The sequence below is a fragment of the Periplaneta americana genome, chromosome 5 (genome assembly GCF_040183065.1).
Source record: "Periplaneta americana isolate PAMFEO1 chromosome 5, P.americana_PAMFEO1_priV1, whole genome shotgun sequence".
NCBI lineage: Eukaryota > Metazoa > Arthropoda > Insecta > Blattodea > Blattidae > Periplaneta > Periplaneta americana.
Genome location: NC_091121.1, coordinates 93,816,683 through 93,841,908, shown reverse-complemented (window position 1 = coordinate 93,841,908; position 25,226 = coordinate 93,816,683). Strand labels below are relative to the sequence as shown.

Genomic DNA, 25,226 nt, shown 5'->3' with positions numbered 1-25,226 from the left:
GTAGGCTACGGTATTGCATAATAAAAACAGTAAAATTTAAGGTCATTATATAAATCTAAAATTTGGTTATTGCCACCAGAAAGTTTGTTTGCTGGTGGTAGAATGTGGTTCATTAGAACCTAAAATTACTTCCCTTATCAATACAGCTAAAAAATTTGGGAACGTAACTACATCAAAAATCGTAAAGAAATGAATTTGTGTATCACATGCTACATTATTTGCCATATGCAAAATCGTAAAATTGTAATTAAAATAATCTATATATTATAACTCTTCAAATTGTAAGAGTTATTCTAGAATACGATGCAGTTTAAGAGCTGGAATGTATTCTCCGACTAGTGTCTTAATGAAAGTTTTTGGAAGACATTTTCACATTCACTCAACCTGGCATACAAACTTACATGTAATCTTATATGCATACATTTAATGCATACATAGCTGCACTATGAAGGACAATAAGTTCATTATACGCAATAATAGTTTACATACATGGAAAGAATTAATTCACTTAACTTCCTCATTGTCTCTTTAATGCAAACGGTATCAGATAATAAACATCGACAAAAATGCGCGGTTTTATTTCAGTAACTGAAATTTCGAATTCTCAAAGCTACCAGTATTTTGTCACATGAATATAGTGATTGTAAACATTTATGCACCTAATAATTTGGAGAGTTGAGTAAGAGGTAGGCTAATATTCAGTGTTTAGAGTACCAGTAACTATGGAATTAAATATTAGAATTCATACTCGGTTCAAATACTTTCTGGAATATATTTTTTCGCTAAAATAAATAATGTTATGTGGTGTATTTCTGTTTCTGGTGTTGGCATCACTTTCGTAGTAGCGTGGCTATTGAGAAAGACAGGCTACGGTGCGAGTCACATTCTTAGCCCTAACATGGCCAATATGAAATAAATTTATATATAAATGCACATTGTTCATGATTTTAATATAGCAATTTCTTTTTTTAGAAATCTGATTCATGATCATAGTCATTGTTGTTGTGTGGCAACTGGCCCAGCACTCTGGTCGGTCGACCTTCAGACCTGCGTCTTTTTCATTGCTGCTTCACCATAAGCTTCTTTAAATATTCCTAGTGTCTCTGAAGGAGATTCGATGATATATATATATATATATATATATATATATTTGCGCATTGTTCTGTATCCCACATTCTGAAATACGACAATGAATATCACACAAACAACAACAGCCAGTTACCACACAACAATAACTATGATCATGAAACTTCTGCAGGTAATGTCATGAATGATGCCAACACCAGAAACAGAAATATACCACTTAACATTATTCATTTCAACGAAAAAAATATTATATTCCAAAAACTTTTTGAACTGAGTAGTATATAGCTAGTCCATTTTATTTTATTTCGTCCATGAAATTAATGATACAAGTAATGGTTATTAAGATTAATGTCAGTTAATAAACTGAAGTATCTTCATAAAAATTATTATCCTTATGTTTTAAGTAATTTTCTTAGATGTTTATGCTGCCTAAGGGCAATTCTTTCACTGGAAACCCAGCTTTCTCCACTCTTTCCTATCTTCTGCCTCCCTCTTTGTATTTTGTATTTATAAAATTAAATATACACAATCTTACTACACTTGCTTTTCTAATATTGTGAGTAAGAATAATTTAATATCTCCTTATCAAAAACCATTATTCTTTTACACTTTGTTGTTATTCAACACATTATTTTAAACAGACTTGCTTTGTAATATTATTTTTCTTAGTTATTGAAACTGATACTTTGAAATATGAATGTGTTTTATGATAGAGTAAGTTTTTTATTAGCAAATGTCATTGCATTTCCCCATGTTTATTGAAATATTTTACACTTTTCTTTAATAGATACTGATACATTCGTGTTTCATACTGCTATTATTTTTATTATTATATAATTTTTTATTTCGTATACAAATTATGCATGTACAAATACTCCTTAAACTCACTATAATTATATGACAAATTGCTGGTACAGCAATGCTCATGATGTGCCACGTAAAGAGAAATTCGAAAATTCTGTTTTTCCTGGCGTAAGTAAAAAAAAATGGTAGTACTTACAAGAAGTATGTCTCTTCAGTATTGTGTATAATTTTCTTGGCGTATAATGTAGCTACCATATCACACCTGGAGTTAAATAGGTCACGCTGACTGAAACCTCATATTTACCTCATTCAGGTAAGACACCAGAAGACACCGTAATACAAACCATTGTATAAAGAGTTAACCAAATGGGCAACATAGTAAACAATAACAAAGTGACCAATTTTTCTGTCCAAGTCAGTGCTCCAGTATATAAAGCATAAATCTGCGTTTCACTGACTATTGAAAGTATCTTAGTGTAACTAGCAAGAAAAAATATGTATGTGTTTGTATTAAAAAATACGCACACAGACATATTTTTTTCTAGCTAGTTATTATTTTTGCACTTGTTATCAAATGCCTCAATGTAACTTTTGACAATTTAATGGCCATATGCACTGAATTTCATACTATACATCGTTTTCAACTGAATCATTGCTACAATGCCAAACATAATAATGCAAACATATTAAGCCGGAGATGAAATCTGCTAATAGGTTATTCCACTACAGTCCTTAAAGAAATTTTCCACTACAACTTTCTAACAGCAATTTGATCTTCATTCCTACATTACTAATGTTATAAAAAGTCAAAGTTAATGTAAGTGCTAAGATATGTAATAACTTAAGATATGTATGATAATCATTATACGTGTCATTTAAAAATGATCAATGTTCTTACTTACAGTTCCATAGAGAATTCCAAAATTCATCATGCCCATTACTGTAAAATCTACTCCATTGATTCAGCAAATTCAAATTATTAGCGAATCCAACTTATTCTGTTACATCACCTACATTTAATGCAGTCTTTTACCCTATGGCACTTTAAATATTATAATAGCACTGGAGTTTTATGTTTACATAAGGAAGAAAAATGATTTCATTGATTACTTATGGGCCACCGGTGTAGCTCTGTCAGCTAAGGCACTTGCCTGGCGATCCGGAGTTGCGTTCGGGTGCAGGTTCGATTCCCGCTTGGGCTGATTACCTAATTGGGTTTTCCGAGGTTTTCCCCAACCATAAGACAAATGTCAGGTAATCTATGGTGAATCTTCGGTAAGGAAAAAAAGCAGAAATGGATATATTGTAGAGTGTTAGTGTGATTTATCACAAATTGCCTTACTCATATTCTTTCATTAAAAAAAATGTGTATATACTTGAATTTGAGACTAGGAAGAGGTGTTTTACTTTTTTCTGGTAACGACTGCAATAGTCAGTGACACTCAGATTATGCATGACACCATTAATAATGTCATAATATATTATAAAGCGATAAGTACAGTCTTATAAGAAGATAAGCTTTCACTATATAGTGTAATAAAGACTCAAAGTTGTCAGCTTGACTATTTGTTGAGAATTAAATATGTACACAGTAATGGTGGAGCCAAACTACACCAATAATGTAATAGCAGTTTTATAGTTCATTGTGATGTTTCTTGCCTCTTCATAAAAAATGGCTAGTTTGTTAAGTGCATGACACCAAGATCACTGTGACTTTTTTTAAGTATACATCTGCCCACGGAGCACCATTACTTAATCTGTAACATTAAGTAAATTGTGTGCAAATATTAACAATACAAATTTTAAAGGCAACAGGATACATTTTTCTTTTTACAATATTTACATAAGTCTTCTATCTTCTAACAAAAATAAGCCTGAGCAAATACCATAATTAACTATCTCATCCGTTTTCTTACATCACATTATTAGTACAAAACTGATTTCTTGTCGTCAGTCACCAGCACATGTACACATACAAACATTCTCCTTAACAATCTAGCTGATAAATTCATATTGTTTTTCATCCTCTTACAAAGTGCTGTAGGATTCAGACATTTAAACAGTGAGAGTGTATAAATGTCAATTAGGAAACATGCCCATGTAACTATATTAAATATACATTTATACTTTCCTCATATTTTGAACCAATGTTCACACTCTGTGTCTCAAATAACTGCATATAAACCCTTCATAATGACTTCTCAAACGTAACTAATGTTGGCACATTACCGAGATAGTGTATTGTTAACAGTCTACGTTCTTTGAGACACGTTGTGCATCTTAATAATCAAAATATATGCAACCTCCATTCAATCTGAAGGCATCATAATTGCTTTCAGAAGTTCATTTACATTATTAAATCACTGTGAAAACTGTGAACTGGTAACACCTTTATAGCTGAAGAACTGATGTTTCTCTGCTTAGTTGTTTGTTCAGTGGTAATTTATATTAATGCTGTTTTGTTTGGTACTAAGCTCCATTAACAGAAATAGTTACAAATTATAAACGTTCTTGTTCCATTTTCTCATTTCCGTTAAAATTCAAATCTGTTAATCATCCTTATCTAGCATCCTAACATCAGACTTAATAGATCCTACACTACAGGTGCCCCCACCTTATAAATTAAATTATTCACACTGTCTTATAATTATCAGAGTCGAGGAAGGCCCTAAATCAGAGAGCAGCAGGCTTGGCTCGTACAGGCCTGTTCTTGCTCTCAGACCTTGAATATGGGGGATGTACACTCTCCCAATCTGCAATGCTCTCTCAAGCCACAGCTTTTCTTTTTGTCACTACGCAGCAAAACTGCCTGGACCTGTCCTAGATGATGACCTTGTTTGGAGATATTGAAAACCAAGCAATCATCATCCTTATTCAAGATTCCTAAGCTAGTGGACATTAGTTTATTACCAGATCAAGCTATCTTTCATACGAATTTTATTATCACATGATCAGTTTTATCAGTTTTTCTTTCACCATACAAACGCTTTCCAAATATGTGTGTCCAGTACTATGAGAGAATCTCGAATACAAATACAGTTCGTCTTAAATTAACACTCTGAATGAAGATTAACTTATAAGAGTTACATTAGTTTTTCATACCATTCTGTAATTAAAATTTAGCACTAATATTATTTTGATATGGAACTTTCAGACATCAGTTCTTTCTATGTTCTCCTTGTGTTTATTGATAACTTTCTTCACTTGATGCACATTTGCATGTAAGGAAGAAAATGGGAATGTTTATACAAATTTTGTCTTTGAGTTAAAAAGAGTGGGTCACGTATCAGTATCATGTACATCAATTACATATGCTCTGGAAGAAAATTTAACATAGATAACTATTATCAGATCTGTTGACTCCTATGAACCTATCTATACCTTCATTTGTTCATATTTCTTTCTACACTACAGATCTGTTCTTTGGCTCATATATTTTCTGGCTTCAGTTATATTGCTGATGGTAATAATATAGAGAGTAAAAACAGAGACGGATATTGGAATGTTGATTTAGAGTGAGCTGTCAATATTTCTTATTACGCAATTAATATTTTCATCACCGTCGTCATACATTGAAAACTATTGTACAATATGACACAGATGATCACAGCCATTAAATCTGACTGGATTTCTAACGGAATTGACAAAAAGTGTACACGTCCTAATAATAGTGACTCCAAAGAAGTCTGCTAACTAAGTGAAGTATGGTAAACCAACTTCTGGAGAAAAAGCATTATGTTATCTCTTGGTGTTATATGGTCACTATTAAAGGACAGGGTTGTTTGATATAGTGCCCACTATGATCCTTTTATGTAAAGTTCTCATTGTGTTTATTTATTCTAATATCCACTCCCTCCTTCGCCGAACATTGAAAGTTGACTTGCGTTCAAAACGACTTCCCACGGTCTTCTCCACCCAGCTGCGCACAGCAGTGATGGAGCTGAATATGGATGAATGGTAGCCTCGTCCGCAGTTACTGTGATAGCTCAAGACTCCCTGTAGCTCCCACACTCCGCCTTCACTCACACACATCAGTGGTGCTCCCTCGTCATTCTATAGCAGAACAAGACTTAGAATAAACTAACAGTATACCTATAAAGGCACATTTACACATTTTCTCATCATTAGGTATGGGGGTAAGTTGGAAATTCATTGTCACATTGTCCCTTGTGCTTCATGTATTTCCCTTGTTTCATTGTGTTCCTCTTCTTTTTGTGTTCTCTTTGTTCTCATATTGATGGCCTAGATCTAATACCACGTATGTGATCTTTTTCAAAATTTTCAGGAGAGACAAAAAAACTGTTTATTATTATCTATACATTCTATCTATCTGAACCACTGAAAAGCACAATAATCAGTAAGAATATAGTATTATTACTGATTATTTTGCTTTTCAGTAGTTCAAATAGATAGAATATACAGGGTGATTCACGAGAATTTACTGTCCTTTACGGAGCTTATTTCCGAAGACATTCTGAGCAAAAAAGTCATATAAACATGGGTCCTAGTCTCAATATTTATAGAGTTACGTTTCGTTATTGGAACACATTGCTGTGAACGTGTGATATTGGTCAGCGTGCAGTCAGCAGCCAGCACGAGCACTACGGAAATCAAAGATAGCCGTATGCAGTTACGTAGAGTGACGAGTGCCATTCACAAGTGTGCGGCCAAGTGTACTCAAGCGGATGGCAATATTTTTTAAAATGTGTTGTAAACTCTCCAAGACTGTAAATTAGGATGCAAAATTGAACTGCAAATAATTAAGTCGGTGGAAGTGGTGTGATTTGTAATAATTGTTGTGATAAGTGCGTAAGAATAATGTAATTTTCTAGTTAAAAATACAAAAAGACGTCTGTACGAAGCAACTAAGGAGTTCACAGCACATTTTAGCTTCATAATACTTGCCAATTAAAGAAATGATACTAACTTAGGAATGGTTCATTCTCTATTTGTATTATTCTTTTACCTTCAAACTAAAGAAAAAACGTATTTTACAAACAACTTTAAATTAGTGTAACTCTGAAAATATTGAGAATAGGAACTATGTTCATATGACATTTTTTTGCTCAAAATGTCTTCAGAAATAAGCTCCGTAAAGAACGATAAATCTTCGTGAATCATCCTAAATAAATAATAAACAGTTTTTTGTCTCTCCTTAAAAGTTTGGAAAAATCAAATACGGGTACAAGATCTAGACCATCGATATCCCTCTTGATCTCCATCTTCCCCTTGCCCTCCTTGTTTTCTTTGTGTTACCCTTGTCTTCTCCTTGCCTTCCTTGTATTCCCCTTGCTTTCTTTGTTCTTCTTGTTCTTCCTGTGTTCCCTTGTTCTCCTTATATTCTTTTCGTCTTCTCCTTACTTTTCTTGTCTCCCCCTTGTTCTCCTTGTTTTCCCCTTGTTTCATTTCTCACATCACCCACATGTAGTTCTACGTACAGATATGGAGCATAATAAAGCACTGCACTGTCGACAGGTGATTGCACCCACATGTAATTCTACATAAAGATATGTAACATAATGAAGCTATGCACCTGTCGATTCCCCCTCCCCCCAATCCAATGAAATATTGTATAAGGGGCTTCACATTGTCATTATTTAATTACAGACAAATACAAAATAAGCTTTCCACATGAAAAATGAAAGCAACAAGGATCAAGCAAAAAGCAGTAAGAATTTCTTCAAAATAAACTTCATATATGTGCTCATCTGTCCTTTCTGTGCATGCAATCATACTTACATAACAAGGAGATTTTTCACCATCTGTAAAGCCAGCACAGATCTCATCATCAGTGATAAATCCTGCATAGTGTTTGGTGCTGTTGCATTCCCTCAGATCCATAGTTGGGAGGGGCAAGTAATGCAAATACCGGCTGAAGTTGATCTCTGTTACAAACATGTAAGTCAATTAGATCACAATCTATGGAAGTATGCTGCTACAAATAGCTGGTGTTGAGCCCTCGACATGTGGACAACACAATGCCACCACATCAGATAATACAGGAAAATATCACACTGATTAAGAAAGAAGTTTTCGGAATATGTATGGTAAGATTTTCCTGTGTTAAATTTCAACGTACCTCATTTACATGTTTCGACCTATTTATGGGTCATCTTCAGAACCTGAAATTTAACACAGGAAAATCTTACCATACATATTCCGAAGTGATACAGTGTTAAAAGTTGTGTAATCAAGTTGTATAAAGAAGTTTTGGCGATGATGTAGGCCTAATTTAAATTGTCATAATACTATTTGCTTCACAAGAAGCTGATGTATACCTATTGTTTTAAAATAATTTATTATTGTTGCCTGAAGAAAATATTAATATTGTTTTTGATATGTGATTCCCCATCTCTTTTGTCATATTCAGTGGACTCTCCACTTAATTTTTTGTAACACATTCACAGCTCAGTCAGTCATCCATACCCATAGCAAATGTGAAGTTCTACTAGTATTGTATATAGTATATGGTTGTCTGAGAGAACTATTTTGCGTAGTTAATTTATTTTTAAATCCTGATCTGTTTTGAATTATGTATCTGCGATTTTTATGTAACTGTGTAATATAATATGTTATATATATGGTGGCTAGTTGATTAACAATTAGTTCATCAACCTACCAAGACAAGAGATGAGCTATAATTACCAGTATACCAGTATAATATTATAAAGCTTAGTAAAATGAATACGCTAAAAGAAATGCTTGATAAGTGGAAATTCTTTTCAGTCTTTGCTTTCTGTTTTCTGCACTATGCACCAGACAGTTTAAAAGTAATTTCTCCACTTAACAAAAAAAAATAGTTAAATAAATAAATAAATAAATAATAATAAAAATAATAATAATAATAATAATAATAATAACAATAATAATAATAATCAAAAAGCACAAAACAAACTGAAAACTCTGAAACACCAAATAATAGGACTGGAAAGTTGTGACTGATGAATGTAGGATTCAGTGATATTCGTAAAAAAATCGCGTTTAACACAAAAAATCGCCAGATAAGCAAAAAAGGCAAAAACGAGCAAAATTCGCGACAAATCGCGATCCTAAAACAAGTCTACAAAACGAATCTTGTTCATACCTATAAAAAATTTAACTCTTCGACTCAATTAGCAGAAATTTGTGAAAAAATAACTCGCGAAAATCGAATGTCTCTACTGATTGATTACAAATAGTATTGTAGTAACCTATTCATATTATTACAATTTAAATTATACTGACAATGAGGGCTAAGAATTTTAGTATGATAAAAATTGTTAATATGTTTCCTCCCCTCCCCGAAATATTTACAAATAATTATGTCTCTGAGTGACAATATTGCAGGTATTATTCACCTCTTTTCTTCGTTCATGTTAAAATTTAACTCTACTAGTCATGCTTAATTATCATGGAAGAAATTAAATTCAAGTCTGTCATTGTATTAGATACCAGATAGCTCTCTGTTGACCAATACTGCATAACAACTAACCAATGTTCATAAGGACTACTTCCAATTTATTGATACATAATGATATTTGATAACTATGTACCGGTATTTAAAATATAATCCACCAATCAATATTAAAGAATCAAAATAATTGTATTGTTCTCTGAATGCGAATTAATTTTAGCAGACTTTCACAGTTGAATTCACACTGTACTTATTTTACAAATGTAAACAAAATTTTGTTTCTCCAGAATGACCTCAATAGAATAAACGATTGGGCAATAGCCAACAAAATGAAAATAAATTCTCTAAAGAGCAAAGCCATCAGCTTTACAAGGAAAAGAAATAAAATAGTCGCATCGTATACGTTAGGGGGTGAAACCATTCCGGAAGTTAACAAATGTAAATACCTCGGAATAACATTTAGCAGCGATCTCGGCTGGGGGGAACACGTTACAGACACAGCGGGAAAAGCATGGAGAGCGTTACACTTTGTGATGAGGGCACTAAGAAAAGATTCTGATAAATCCAAAGAGATTGCATATAAATCACTAGTACGTCCAGTAATGGAATATGGTGCTGCATGTTGGGATCCTTACAGACTAGAACATATTAAGACACTGGAAAAGATTCAAAAACGGGCTCTTAAGTGTTGTCGGAAAAATTCACCATTAAAATGGGACACACTCACGGACAGGAGAATGCGAATTCGATTATGCGCACTGTTCAAAACATACAGAGGTGAGCCTGCCTGGAGAGAAATAAAAAATAGGTTGCAGCCGCCAAATTACTCTTCAAGGAACGACCACTCATATAAATTGAGGGAAAGAAGAGAGAGGACGGACACTGGAAAGTTTTCTTTTCTCAATCGTACTATCAGGGACTGGAATGCTTTATTTGCAGACTTACTAAAGGCTTTACCAACAACCAAAAATGTATTTAAAAATAGGCTTAAGGACCTTACTAATAGATGGTAATTATACACAGTATTTAAAGGGTGTAAATTATATGTTGTTATTGAAGTGTTGTATCAGTGAAGAATTATGTTTTGTCAGTGAAGTGTGTTGTATCAGTGAAGAAGTATGTCGTGTCAGTGAAGTGTGCTGTGTAAGTGAAGCGTATTCCTGTCAGTGAAGCTTTATAGTTTATAGTGGCAGAGCATAGTATTTGAACAGTGAAATGTTTTTCAAGTGTTAGTGAAATCAGGATAGAATCAGTGAAATGTATCGTAGTTCCAGTGCAGTGAGTGAGTTGACAGCGAAATGAGTGTAATGTTGAAAGGTACTTGTGCAGATATGAACATATCATACGTGTGGGTTTTAGTTCGATCTTAGTTTTAAGATATAAATTAGATTTATTTCAAATGTTATTTTAAGTGATCGTTTCATTTAATTTAGTATATTCCCTGTTGTTGTTGTTGTTATTATTATTATTATTATTAATTATTGTTAGTTTTAATTATTAGTATTATTAATTGTATTTTTAATTAACGAGTTTATTATTGTAATTATTGAGTGTAATTAGTTACCACTGCCACCGGGTATATACCCAATGCAGTGTGAATAAATACTTACATACATACACCTATCTACTTCCAAGGATTAGGTTACTAACTTGTTACTATTTCTACATCATCTCCTTCTATTTATAAATATATCACGCTTTCCTCTACCGTAAATTGTAAAATTTGTTTTGGGAATTTTTATAGTTCATTTTATTTATGTGATCATTTCAGTTTTTTTGGATTGTGTCAATGTCATCTCTTATTGCTAGCATTTCGAAATCCTGCCTGATTTCTATATTTGTAACTATTTGTAACTGTCTTGCACTAAACAGCTGTTGTTTGCAATATAGAAGTAAAACGGTATTTGAAAAATACTTACCTCCAGGAGATGTGTATCCCCAACCAGCAGTAACACAGAGCTGGCGCGGTTCAATTTCTTTCTCTGGCAAGCAGATGGCACCAACATAGCGTGTGAACATGAGTGGCTCACTTAGCTCGATGAGGGCTATGTCATTGTTGTAGAGGAACTGGTTGTACTTCACTTGAGGGTAGGGGATGATGGACCGTACTTCTCTGATCTGAGTATCTGGCTTATCTGTCTCAAACATGGAGCCACCTCCAAATGCCACCCAACTTTCGGCCTTTAAGCTGTTATCCCTGTCAATACACACAAGTACAATAGAAATGTACAATACTTTTAACAAATAAAAACAATAGTTACAGTGTGTATGAGGTAAGAGTGAAAACACAAAGTTTCACGTTACATAACCTATCTCATCTCTTTTAAATAGGACTGCACTACAGTAAAGATTGGTTAATTCAATATTGGATAATTCGAATTATAGGGTAATGTGAATAAATGTTTATTCTTCTTGAAATTGCTATTTACGCCAATGTTAAGAAATCACATTTAATTCCAGTTTTCGAGGATTACATTTGGATAATTCGAAGCCAGGATTTCATTAGTTTCAATGCAAATAATGGTCTATCTGAAATTCTAGACAATGCCCAAAACATTTTCGCTGCAATCTCAATTATTAAATATTACAAGAATTCAAATTCTATTCGTAATCTTCATAGTGATCGATGGGTAATAGAACAGAAAAAAGTCATTGCTACTGTTTACAGATTTTGTACTGCTACATTGTACACTGTACAACGACCTAATGTAGGTAAGGGCAATGGTAGGATGTTTGCAGATGTATATGTCCTTCTCTCTCTTATATTCACCAGTCAATAACTTGAAAGAGAATGAATTTGTGGATGAAGCGAAAAGAAAATACTGCTCAGTCCGGTGCTGTGGATTGAATTCGGCGTAGCTCAGTGGTCAGAGCGCTTGGTACGTAGAACTAACGACCCGGGTTCGATCCCTGGCGCTGGAGCGAATTTTTCTCCTCAAATATTAATTGTCAATTAATATTGCAGATATTATTCTGTAGGACAAATTAATAAATATTTAATATCAGTCACTGATGTTTTAGCTAGGGGGTGGGGGGGCACTCTTCCCATCAGGTAGAGTTTTAGCTAGTGGAAGGGGGTAGTGTTTGCATAGTGTGAAGCAAGCAAAGGGTAAAGGCACATACAACAGACTGAAGTGAGGAAGCGCTACTGCTAGTACGTAATTACTGTGAGTGCTTTATTGAGTGTTGAGGTTAATTAAGGGATAAAATAGTTGTCATAATGTGACATTCTTGGAACTTGCAAACATTAATTGTGACACTGTAATGAAAATGAATGTATGTCCCCAATTGGACGTGGGAAGTCCATACAAGCAGGCAAAATAATTCAAAACATGTATAAATTTTTAAAGAAGAGAATGGAAAGTGCCATAATCTACCGGTACTTGCAGAAGCCTGTGATGCAACAAACTTGCTTTGGAGTAAGAACAAGGCAATAGCTGCCTCATTTGCATACACTGACAGACTTTCGGAACATGAGATCATAGTTATATATCAAATTGTGTTTTTTTTAGGAAAAAAGTGCGTGTTATGGTCCAAGAAATACGGTATGTATTTTTATTCTTCCATTTTGGTTAAGCTGGGTTTCAGTTAAGGGAAGTTCAATTAAGCTGGGTTTTACTTTTCACGGATTTAATGAAGTTATATGCTTTGCGAATTATATGTAAATCCATACATTGTCTCATTTAGATTAGTAGAAATTTGAAATTTTGTTAATTATTGTGAGGCCTACAATTCCATATTCAAAAGCTCAGGGTTTAACAATGAAGCCATTATCATTCTTGTTTATCATTATTCAGTTTATAACAATATCTGAATATTGTTTTTATACTCATTTTGAAATTAATGTATAATTATTAGACATCGGATTTTTAGGCACTAAAAATTGCAGTTTTAGGCGCCTAAAATAAGCTCAAAATTTGTAAAATTAGGCTCTATTTTAATGAAAATAGGCATTTTAGGCACATCAAGGTATCATACTTATTTCTTTCACTGAAATTTTTAGTTATACACTAAAATACGCACAAAAAAGTATGTTTAAACATTAAAAAAGAATACTATATTATATTTATAAACAGAGCTGCACAAATTTAATATATTGAAACTAATGAAATAATGATTATTGATATCAAGATTACTCATTTGAAGTTATTGAAATTCAGTTCCATGCTCAGACTTTATTATAATTATCTGCACAGTACACCACCAGAATTTTTTCTAAATTCTCCACAGTTAACCTTTGCCTTTTGTCACTGAGAATCATTTTGAAAGCAGAAAAACTTCTTTCAACCGAAACTGATGTGAGAGGCGCAAATTTTAAATTAGGTACAATAGAAACATCAATACTTACTGGAACATTTACACTTTCCCCCGATATCACTCTTGATACTTTTTCCAACAATGAAAATCCTACATTCTTATTTAATACGTTGTCCCACTTATTTTTAACTTTTTCCCCAGTTTCGCCCAAAGCAGAATGTATGTTCACTTGAGCTTCCTTTACTATTGCTATTTGGCTACAAAGAGATTGTTTTTCACGTTCTAATTGTTCAATGCTTGCAGGTATGAAAGAAAAGTTTGATGTTATGTAGGCAATATCGTTTTTCACTCGTGAGTCATTCAGACAATCTTTCACTGCTTTCACACACGCTGCACTATCAGTTTCAGGTAATTTATCAATAACTGTGACCACTTCTTTAAAATACTTAGAATAATACACCACTGACTGAATCCAGGTTCCCCATCGTGTAACAACCGGCTGAGGTGGGAGTGGGATATCTGGAAAGTTCTCTCTGAATATTGAAATCCTGGATGGGGCTTTACAAAAACATTTTTTTGTGTTAGAAATAAACGAATTGACAAGAGGAAATTCATTCCGGATTGTTTCAGAAACCCTGTGAAGGCCATGTGCTAGACAGGTTACATGCGTGAGGCTAGGATAAAATGTTTTAAGAAGTGGAGCTGCAGCAACCATGTATGAGGCAGCATCAGTACAAAACAACAGAACTTTAGAATCGTCTATATTACCTGAGTATAAAGACTGTAGGCCTTTATTTACAAAATAAGCAATGGCTTGGCTATTCACTTTCGAAAGTTCCTTAACACATACGAGCTGTGGAATCGAAGGTCCATCAGGACTAAGTTTTCCTACTACCATATTTGCTATATACCTATTCATAGGATCTGAGGTTTCATCCACAGAGACCCATATGTAAGAATCACCTATATCCTCCCGAATGGAAGCTAAAGTTTCATTGTATATTCTGTCTAAGTAATTTTTTCTTAGGGTCGACTCAGATGGGATATTTTGTTTGCAGTATTTTTGTAAAAACTGTCTTAAAACCGGATTTTCAATTGCATTCCAGGGAATGTTAGCAGCAACAAACGCTCTGGTTAAATCAGCATAGAAATTGTTGCTGAGATTGGATGAAGTAGGCTGTGTTAGTAAAGTTTGTTGCAGTTGATTTTTCTGCTGAGCTTTAGCCTTATGAGCTGCTCCTTGCACATGCTGTTTTAGGTGGCACTTCTTTTCTTGCGAAATCTAAAAATGTAAAGTAAACTGAATTAAAATAAAATCCTAATTGTTGTATTGCCGTATTTCTATCACAAAGTTAGTGGGTTCGAACAATCAAAATTTTAATGACCTGCAAATACTTTAACTATCGGAATTTAAAAGGTTAAAGTGTAGTGGTCTTAAAAAGAATTATACCTCAGGATAGCTCAGTCAATGTATAAATATTATAGGCCTACTCATTAAAATTAATAGAATTTATATATTTCAACTATTGTTACATACCTGTTTGCTACAAATCTTGCAGAATATTATTTTTCCATCATACGTGAATTCTGAATATTCTGTTAGCCATTGCCGGATCAATGTAGATTTTGCACTTAGGCTATATTTTTCGGCATTATCGCGTTAAACTTCACAGGAAAACGTCCTACCGCTCAAAACTTCTCAACACAAATAAGGTGAGGGAAAGAGCAACTGTTAACGAGCATTCAAATGAACCGTTGTTATTGAGATTCAATTGGACAAAAATACAAAGTTCCACTTATTGTTGCATTTCCTGGTAGTGTTAACACTAGGAGGGCCATTCTTTTAAATATTTTGTAACGGTTTACCCTACTAATTCGCAGTTTTACGACTTTTTATAAATAATTCAAAAACACTCTTTCTCCAAAAATTGTGATTTTATGACACTCTGAAGGGCAGTACAGCTAATCGGTTTCAGACCGAAAACAGTCATTTTTATAGTATAGTATATCCCTGAATCGGTAGCAGCACATGTTGTGATTGTTGCCTGCTTCAAAACTAAGGTTAGTTCTTTGTCGGCATTTATGCCTCCAAACATGTTAAATTCGGTGAAATCTATTGCGAGTGTCGTGAGATTCAAAACATTTTGTTTCCTTTATCAGTGGTCTCATGGCCGGTGTGAAGCAAACTTTCCACTTTTTAAATGCCTTAAATTTCGCAGTGAATGCATGTATAAATTATAAAAAGTAAGAGTAAAATGCGAAACTTTACAGTGAGTTAGGCATTTTTAGGCGAATATTAACAAATTAGGCTCTAATAACCGTTTTAGGGCATTTTGGGGCACTATAAAACTCTTTGAATACCTTTCAATTTCCATGAAACACAAATATTAATAATTATTTTTACTTTTCTCCTAAAGAAACAAAATAGGCATTTGCCCTAGAATCCGATGTCTGATAATTATACAGTTATTAATTAATTACGTTGCAAGTAAGCGCTTAACAATCGAACTTTTTCTACCATAAAATAATACATGAAAGCAGTGGCGTGCGGTGCTATTTGTCGATGGGGAACAGGTCAGAAACAACACTAATAATAATAATAATAATAATAATAATAATAATAATAATAATAATAATAATAATAATCTGTTAATGCATATAGAGTGTTAGTTGGGAGGCCGGAGGGAAAAAGGCCTTTGGGGAGGCAGAGACATATAGGCAGGATAATATTAAAATTGATTTGAGGTGGAACATGATAATAATGACTGGATTAATCTTGCACAGGATAGGGATCGATGGCGGGCTTATGTGAGGGCAGCAATGAACCTGCGGGTTCCTTAAAAGCCATTTGTAAGAATAATAATAATAATAATAATAATAATAATAATAATAATAATAATAATCATCATCATCATCATCATCATCGTCGTCGTCATCAACATCTGTATTATGATTTAGCAACATTACCAATTTGTTTTTACTTCATTTAAAACTTAATCAAAAAAAGAATGTGTTAATGTAAAACAAATTAATGATATTATTATTATTATTATTATTATTATTAGGCCTAAATATATAATACACTTAACTAAAAATAAATAAACCTCAATTAAACCTACAATTTACCGCTTGAGGAGCACCCAGTTAACCATTTCACAGGACTATAGTAACTACTTTGAAAATGTCTTGGGATGCCCATGTCTTGTATAAGATTTTGTTTTAGTTTTAAGTTATGTAAGGAGAGGAGTAGGTTTGCCATTCAAAATAACTGCGCTTTTCTCAGCAACATTGATCGAACCAAACGTTCTCGACTTCAGCTGATCGATAACACAACACTCGCTGTCTTGGTTCGCATCAGGGCGCTGCCGCTCAGTCTCGCTGAAGTTGGAACAGGCAGGAGTCACCTATTCCATTGCCATTATTTCGTCAGATTTAACTCAGGCCGTGAATGCGTAAATCGTACGGATTTTTTAAGAACTATTGTATAATTTCACACACAATATTATGTCACACGAGAAACTCTTCGAACTTATTTGTTTTCCGAATTGTCACTATATAAATAAACTAGCTTGATGAAAGAGTATATTTCACACTTCTCAATACTCCGCGAGGGAAGAGGTAACTCTGCAGCTTCCAGCGATACTCGGGTAAGTTCGTGTCTGCTCGAGCCTGCTTCGGAGGAAACATTGCTTGAGACTCCCACTCACATCATCACGCACAGCAGATGAGAAGGGCTCTAGTCGTTTTCACTTCATTGCAATGAGTCTGCTAACGATAGCTGTTTTTGCTTTTCGAAAACTGCAAGTAGCCTATCCTTTAGAATGAAGTATATCTCACAATCTCAGTTAAGGGGGCAGGGAGGAAGGGAACAGCCTGTTCCTCTGTTCCATGGAGGAACCGCCACTGCATGAAAGAGAGAGACAAACAATTTTTTTCTTTGAAGTAACGTCCAAAAGGTCCTGATGCCCACTCACTTTCTTCTCAAATGGCATTTATTCGATCATTTTTTTTCTCATATCAAGATAAAGAATATAGTAAATAAATAAATAAAATAAAGTACCAATATGTCATAGATATGGAAACTTTTTGTAATTTATTTATGCTAATATATCAATGTGCAAGGATCTGTACCTGAGATGAAGGCAATTGTAGGAGGATAGTAGCCATTTTGGACTTATTATGCTGGCTGTACAACTTGTTTTGTACCGAGTGTGATACAATAATGCCACAGACGGCCACTGTCCATTGGTAGCACCATCACCTCCTACTAATCGGGCTGCAATACCATCAGCAAGACCATGGCTACCACAGGCTGAAGAAAAACACATTACATTGTTATTCATTGTGCCAAAAAAATTAAGAATACGAGTATATTGAAGGAGGCAATGCAAATTTCAAATAAAATAAATGCATTTTCATGTATCATAATATCTGAATGCAAAATGTACTTAAAGATATTACATGTGGAGCATCTGTGTACTTACTGAATTCCTGACATGCGATTTCAACAGCAGTTTCCGAGGAACAGGTGGATCCATTGCCAATTTTATGCAGTGCAGCTGTAAGTCGGGGAGTTAAAGAACCTGATTTTGCCACTGCTCCTGGTTTCAGAGAGTAATATTCACCATCAGTTCCTTTGGTTATAGGTGGATTCTCTGTGAAGGTAGCCTTACTGTACCCCAGAGTCTGACAGGAAAGGTCACTCCAGTTACTGTTCCAGTCATCTCCACACACAGGATGCCACTCTCCTTCCGCAGACCTGATGTAGATGGATTTTATTATTATTATTATTATTATTATTATTATTATTATTATTATTAGTAGTAGTAGTAGTAGTAGTAGTAGTAGTAGTAATAGTAGTAGTAGTAGTGGTAGTGGTAGCAGTAGTGGTAGTGGTAGTGGTAGTGGTAGTGGTAGTGGTAGTAGTAGTAGTAGTAATAGTAGTAGTAGTAGTAGTAGTAGTAGTAGTAGTAGTAGTAGTAGTAGTAGTAGTAGTATTGTATTAAAACTATGGTAGGGTTATATTTAAATAATATTTTTCAGTCAATCAATAAATCAATGATACCCTTTTTTCATGTGACTTAGCCCATAGAGGCCGCTGCTTTTTAGCCACCCAGAACAACACGAGCCATTTTATGCAACATTGCCTAGTTGTAATGTTACTGTTAGTTATAGTAAGTTAAATATTACATGTGCCCACGCAAAATATTATAACCACGAAGAAGATGAGATGTATGAACCAAGCCGCATAAAACATTATAGACAGGGTGCGAATTAACAGGGGGGATGGGGGGGATTTCCCCCCTGTTGGAAAGTTATCCCCCCTCACAAAATATAATTGTTTTAATACTAGTATATGTACCGTAAAGTGGGGATATTTCGGACGCAGGGATAACATCAGACAGTAATTCAATTTATCATATTTTATGTTGGTAACACCAGTTCACCAAGGGGTCTTTAAAAGTGTGCAGAAACATACGAACATAGTAAAAAGCGCGGAAAAGATGCTAAGAACTGGTGTTACCAACATAAAATATGATACATTGAATTACCGTCCGATGTTACTCCTGCGTCCGAAATATCCCCACTTTACGGAACTTTATAAAGTACAAAGTAAGCAAAGAGAATAATATTGATGTATTATCATCACCGGCAAGCTAGCAACAATCAATAATTTAGGAATTACACATCTTATCTTAAACCTGCTCATGGATATTTATTATTATTATGATCAAGATGCAAGACAAACAATTCAGTGCGACCAAGCGTTGAGCCGTATCGAATGAGGATAATAATAATTTTATGTATGGTATTCTCTATCTAGGATTTTATCCCCCCCCCTTCAAAAATCTTAATTTGCACCCTGATTATAGACATTATGGAGGATATAGACTCCATGCTGATTTCCCAGTTGTGAGCTCCCATCTCCAGGCATTCTTTCGGGATTTCATCCTTCTATCTATCCTTAGTATGCCTAGAGTTCTTTTTCTTTTAAAAGTGTATGAATATATGAAGGGTTTCAAACTAGACATGACTAATCCACATGAAATAGTTTCGAAGACATTCAAGGTTTAAAGTAACTTCAATGGTTAAAACCATATGCTGCCAAACTTGATCTCACAATTGCAGCTTTCAGCAGTTAAGGATACAGTTATTCATGATGAGTGAGACTCCAGGCTCTATCTCATGCAATACATAAATTCAAATTCGACCCCTCCACAGTAGTTTTCAGGCAGCATTGTACATTGCTCCTTTTGCAAATATTGCATTCCATTCTGTTTTCGTTCTTAAATTTAATTTAATTCGATGTAGGCCATGTTTTATAAGGAATGTAAAAATCAATTTAATCTAAAGATTCACTATATCCACTGAATTCATAGTCAGAATATATACATGTTTTAAAATAATAACAGATGGATAGAATAAAATTTTGTTTAATAAAATCAATGTTTCCTTACCTTATCTGTAGCTTCATAGTGTCATTGTGAAGACGGATACAACCCCACTCATCACTCATATCAGGACAGTGCTCTACACCATCGCACACTTGTGTCTTATCCACACATCCTCCGCTGTTACAACGGAACTGATCGACTGAACAATCTGCAGAAAAACAATTAAAGATTTTCAGTTGAACGAAAATATAGATCAAAATCATATGTGATACCTTCATAATAATCATTAATAGTAGTCAAACAATAGCGTAATTTGATGTTTTTACGAAGTAATAAAAATAGTACCCTTACTCTCTAATTATAAATACATATGTATTTTTCTTATTCTCGAGCTCTCCAAGTCAGTCAAAAGACCATGAAAAAAGTTATATTCACAATCAAACATTTACATAATTCTTTTTAAGTTGAAATTACATTTAAATAAGTAAATATATATATAAACTATTCTACATGAAAACTGACCATAGAATGTTTAAATGAAAATGTAACATATATTAATTTATGTAATGATTAATTTCTTGGTTGTACAGAATTATCTGTTACGGTTACCATCTCGCCAAAATATTGTAAAAAATTGTAGAAAATTGAAAAATTGTAAGATATTGTAAAAAATTTGTAAAAATTGTAATTGTAATTGTAATCTTGTAAAATTTTGACTTGTTCCACATCTTATAGCTTCATTGCTAATGTAAGATCTATGGAATATAATAAATGAAATGAAAAAAAAAAAATGAAATTGATTATTAATGGAGAAAAAATTCGCTCCAGCGTCAGGAATCGAACTCGGGAACCCCAGTTCTATGCACTGGGCACTCTAACCACTGAGCTACACCGAGGCTCAATCCACAGCACCAGATCGAATCTTTCTCCTTTGGTATTTTCCCTTAGTGGCCTTACTCCATGTCGACAATATTGACACATTTATGTTATATTAAGTCACCAGTCATCACACAAGGGGCACACTCATTTCAGTGACTTGGTGGCCGGGACTCCACAGTATATATGCACTGTTGGGCGAATGATCTACGTAAAGATTAATTTCTTGGTCCTACAGAATTATCTGTTATGGTTACCATTGGGTCGCGGCCCCGTAAGGCCCGTGTGGTGTGGGTTGTATAAATGAACCTAAAAGGGAGAGGTTAAACTAAGGTAAAGAAAGAAAGAAAGAAAGAAAGAAAGAAAGAAAGAAAGAAAGAAAGAAAGAAAGAAAGAAAGAAAGAAAAAAAAAGAAAGAAAGAAAGGTTACCATTGGCTATTAATACTAATGGTCGAATACCGTAATTATAAAATAGGAATAAAAATGATAAAAAAAAACACGTGTTTGAAAGGATAGCTCTAATCAATATCCAAAACATCAATTGAGGAGTCATTAAATTTCAAAACATTTCCTAGTTCTGTATATATTTTCTTAACTTTGTAGTTCCAATGTCTGTTACAACTGAAGTTATCCACTTTCTCTATATTTATGTCCTCTAAAAACACCATTATTTTGAACAAGATCATGCTGACACTTTTTCACATCATATAGCACAACTTTGTTTCTGGAATTTTGTACCTTCATGTGATCTCTTTTATTTGTGAAGTCTTCTTCAGTGAGGAAAACGACTAGAATGAGGATCACAAAGACCATGTTATGACGTAACTTTTCTATACTAATTATGTTACTGCGACCAAAAGAAATGGAACATTTTATATATATTGAAGTATAAATATACAAACTGACAGTACTGTACACACTCTCTATTAACAACACAACATGATGCACCTCTTGTGCATTCTTTAGAGATAATGTTGTCAACACATATTCTGAATGACCTTTGTTAATGTTTCATTCACAACCCAGAAGGGGAGTTAAAGATCTTAAGCTGTAGGAAAAAAGTCTATTGAGTATGTCAGGGACTATAGTCCAACCTACCACATAATTTCTCATCTTCTCCATTGGCACACTCTGGAACACCATTGCATCGCCATGTCATAGGAATGCACCACAACTCTGGACAGAGATACTCGTCATTTCCACATGAACCTGGAAATATATAGCATTGTTTGGACTATGGAAACGGTATGAAAATAAAGTGGACTAGAGCAAATCACATATTCAACTTAAGGAACATAGATTTAAAAGGCGAAACAATTCTGACACTACTATGTTACCAAGTACAAATGTGCGCGGGAAAATCTGGTGCTGTAAATCAGCAATAGTCTATTGTGATGATAAATGCTAGGAGATGAAGAGAACGAATAATCTAGATAAAAATTCGATAAACCCCACCATCAACAATGTGATGAGGCGTGGACCAGAGTTGGTATCAACAATATGGATATCTTTCATGTCCTATGGGATGATCATGAAAATTCTAAAATTCATATTTCTTCTGTTGTATTTTCCCCACGATTTGGCAGAACAAGAATTTACTATTATTTTTCTTTATTTTTCCCACGATTTGGCAAAACAAGAATTTACTATTATTTTTCTTTAAGTATAGTAGAGTCCTGATTATCCGGACTACGATTATCTGGCCTTCTGTGTTATCCGGATTGCTCATTTTTTTTTAAATTATAGTCATGTATGTATATACGTTTTGAACAATACATACATACATGCGTGTTCTGCCCAAGTGTAGGTCTTTCACTGCAAACCCAGCATTCTCCAATCTTTCCTATTTTCTGCCTTCCTCTTTGTCTCCACATATGATCCATATACCTTAATGTCTTCTATAATCTGATATCTTCTTCTGTCCCAAACTTTTCTCGCATTCACCATTCCTTCCAGTGCATCCTTCAGTAGGCAGTTTTTTTCTCAGCCAGTGACCCAATCAATTCCTTTTTCTCTTTCTGATCAGTTTCAGCATCATTCTTTCTTCACCCAATTTTTCCAACACAGCTTCATTTCTTATTATGTCTATCCATTTCACATGCTCCATTCTTCTCCATATCCACATTTCAAATGCTTCTAGTCGCTTGTCTTCACTTCGTCGTAATGTCCATCTTTCTGCCCTGTACAATGCTACACTCCACACAAAGCACTTCACTTGTATCTTCCTTAGTTCTTTTTCCAGAGGTCTGCAGAAGATGTTCCTTTTTCTATTAAAAGCTTCCTTTGCCATTGCTATCCTCTTTTTGACTTCTTGGCAGCAGAACAGTTACTGCTCATAGTACACCCCAAGTATTTGAAGCTGTTCACATGCTCTATTGCCTCATTTAGGATTCGCAAGTTTACCTGCTTTATTTTTCTTCCTATGATCATAGTCTTCGTCTTATTTGCATTTATCTTCATCCCATACTGCTCACAGCTGTCATTTAGCTTCAGTAACATATCCCTTAGTATTGTCTGCTCTCCCATTAACAACTCCGTATCATCAGCAAATATTATCCACTTTATTCTTTTTCCTCCTACTATCATCCCTCCCATGTTCTGAAAACAATTCTTCACCAAATCCTCCAGGCAGATGTTGAACAGAGTAGGTGATAAAGGGCATCCTTATCGTACTCCTCTCCTTATTTCACGTCCTTCAGACATTTCTTCTCCTATCCTGATTTACTGAACAATAACTAAGTTTTTTAAAGTCAATTACATACTGTACTGTATTATGAATAAAAGCTCATTTATTATGTACATGTGAGTAACATCTTTCTACATTACTGGGTCCGATCTGTCCCTTTCAGATTACAGGATCAAAAGCCTCATAGCACTCTCACCCTCGATATTATCAGGATTTTTTCTTGGCCAGATTATCCACAGCCCGTATAGTCCGGATAATCGGGACTCTACTGTATAACAATTAAGAATTCGGCAAGTGTACAAGACAGGTATATAATGTGTGGTTTAACAACTTTAATGTTGGCCCAATAAAAATTCGCATTAAAGGCAGTGATGAATCTGAAAGCTCAAGCAGCATAGATCATTACGTAAAACTTTAACATCTGTTTGCTCAAATGGATGACAATTGAACATACTCTTCAGATTGCTAGACACAATGTGTTTTCGGGAACCTCAAATTAAATAAAAAAATAATTATTAAGTTATATTTTAGGAAAACAAGCTATTAAATTGAAATTCAAACTCACTGTTCACTGGGATCTTTCTAGATGTCATTTATCTAATATTGGAATTCCGAAGCTCAATGTACAAGCTCCAGAAGAACTGAATCTACATACAGGTGCCAGAATATCGTTCATTTTTTGCAAAGTATTGCAATAGGTCAATTAAAGACAAGTCTATGCTTGACAAGTGTTACTAAGATACACTGGCATTTATTCAAAGTGATATCCAGAACTCCTACATCTAGATTGCAGTTGATGAAACGATATATGCCTTGGGACACTGATTTGTCCTGTCATGGCACTACTAAGTTTCATTTCAGCATTCTTCACAATTTCTATGGATTCTTGTAATTGAAGGCCAATGATCTCTAGTTTTGTAATATTCTCTGCAATCCAAGTCAAACTGCTCTGAATGTATGCAAATTTCGTTGATTACACTCAGTTCAGTTGGTCTTAGGTACCGGTAACAGATGATTTTTCAATAAATGATGTTGCTAATTATTACATAATTTATATGTAACAATTAAATATCGGTATACTTACTCATGCAATTGTACTCATCAGTGTGATTATCACAGTCAGGCTTCTTGTCACACTGCCATAGAGATGGAATGCAGCGACCTGATGGACACTGGAACTCATCAAACTGACATTGCCATGTTTCTGAAAAGGAATCATAATTTTGGCTGTGAGCAGAGAATATCAGAATACTCATCCATGTGTATACAATGCTAGTCTATAGCAGGTACAATTTTTATCAAAGAGAACATATAATATATCCGTGCATGTGCATATGTGTTGCTTATCCTTGGTTTCGAATTTAAATCATGTCATTGATACTGAGTTCATTAATTCTAATAGTTTGTTCCAAAGATCCACTTTTGAGGAAATGATACACTTTTCAATGTACGGTAGGTATTGTGTCATTGATTTTTCAGTTTACATTTCAACCATGCTGCGAACTTCTTTTCCTTATTAGCGATTTTAAGGGTTTTGAGGCACTCTATTTTGAATTTTGATGTGGCTGTTTGTTCCTTCCTATGTTATAGCAGTTGAATCTCCTGGGTTTTTTGTTTTTACCAAGTACTTTATGAAGGAGATTTCCATCTCAAAGCTAATCTCAGTTTGAGTTTTCGAAAGATTTCTGTGTAATATGTTAATATTCATGGTTACATAATTTGATGAAG

The 25,226-nt window shown here is 34.2% G+C and overlaps 1 protein-coding gene across 2 annotated transcripts in view; it reads right to left on the bottom strand.

The window, feature by feature from the left end:
• Window positions 1–1,829: 1,829 nt before the first annotated feature.
• Window positions 1,830–25,226, bottom strand: part of LOC138700008 (uncharacterized) — a 346,744-nt gene continuing 323,347 nt past the window's right edge. For both annotated transcript variants that reach the window (XM_069826277.1, XM_069826278.1), the window contains 8 exons: window positions 24,583–24,702; window positions 21,911–22,021; window positions 19,999–20,143; window positions 18,025–18,299; window positions 17,672–17,852; window positions 11,203–11,480; window positions 7,630–7,775; window positions 1,830–5,943 (listed from right to left, as the gene is read on the bottom strand). In XM_069826277.1, the coding sequence (XP_069682378.1) occupies window positions 5,725–5,943; window positions 7,630–7,775; window positions 11,203–11,480; window positions 17,672–17,852; window positions 18,025–18,299; window positions 19,999–20,143; window positions 21,911–22,021; window positions 24,583–24,702 (1,475 nt within the window). In that variant the 3' untranslated portion in view covers window positions 1,830–5,724. The remainder of the gene's footprint in view (window positions 5,944–7,629; window positions 7,776–11,202; window positions 11,481–17,671; window positions 17,853–18,024; window positions 18,300–19,998; window positions 20,144–21,910; window positions 22,022–24,582; window positions 24,703–25,226) is intronic.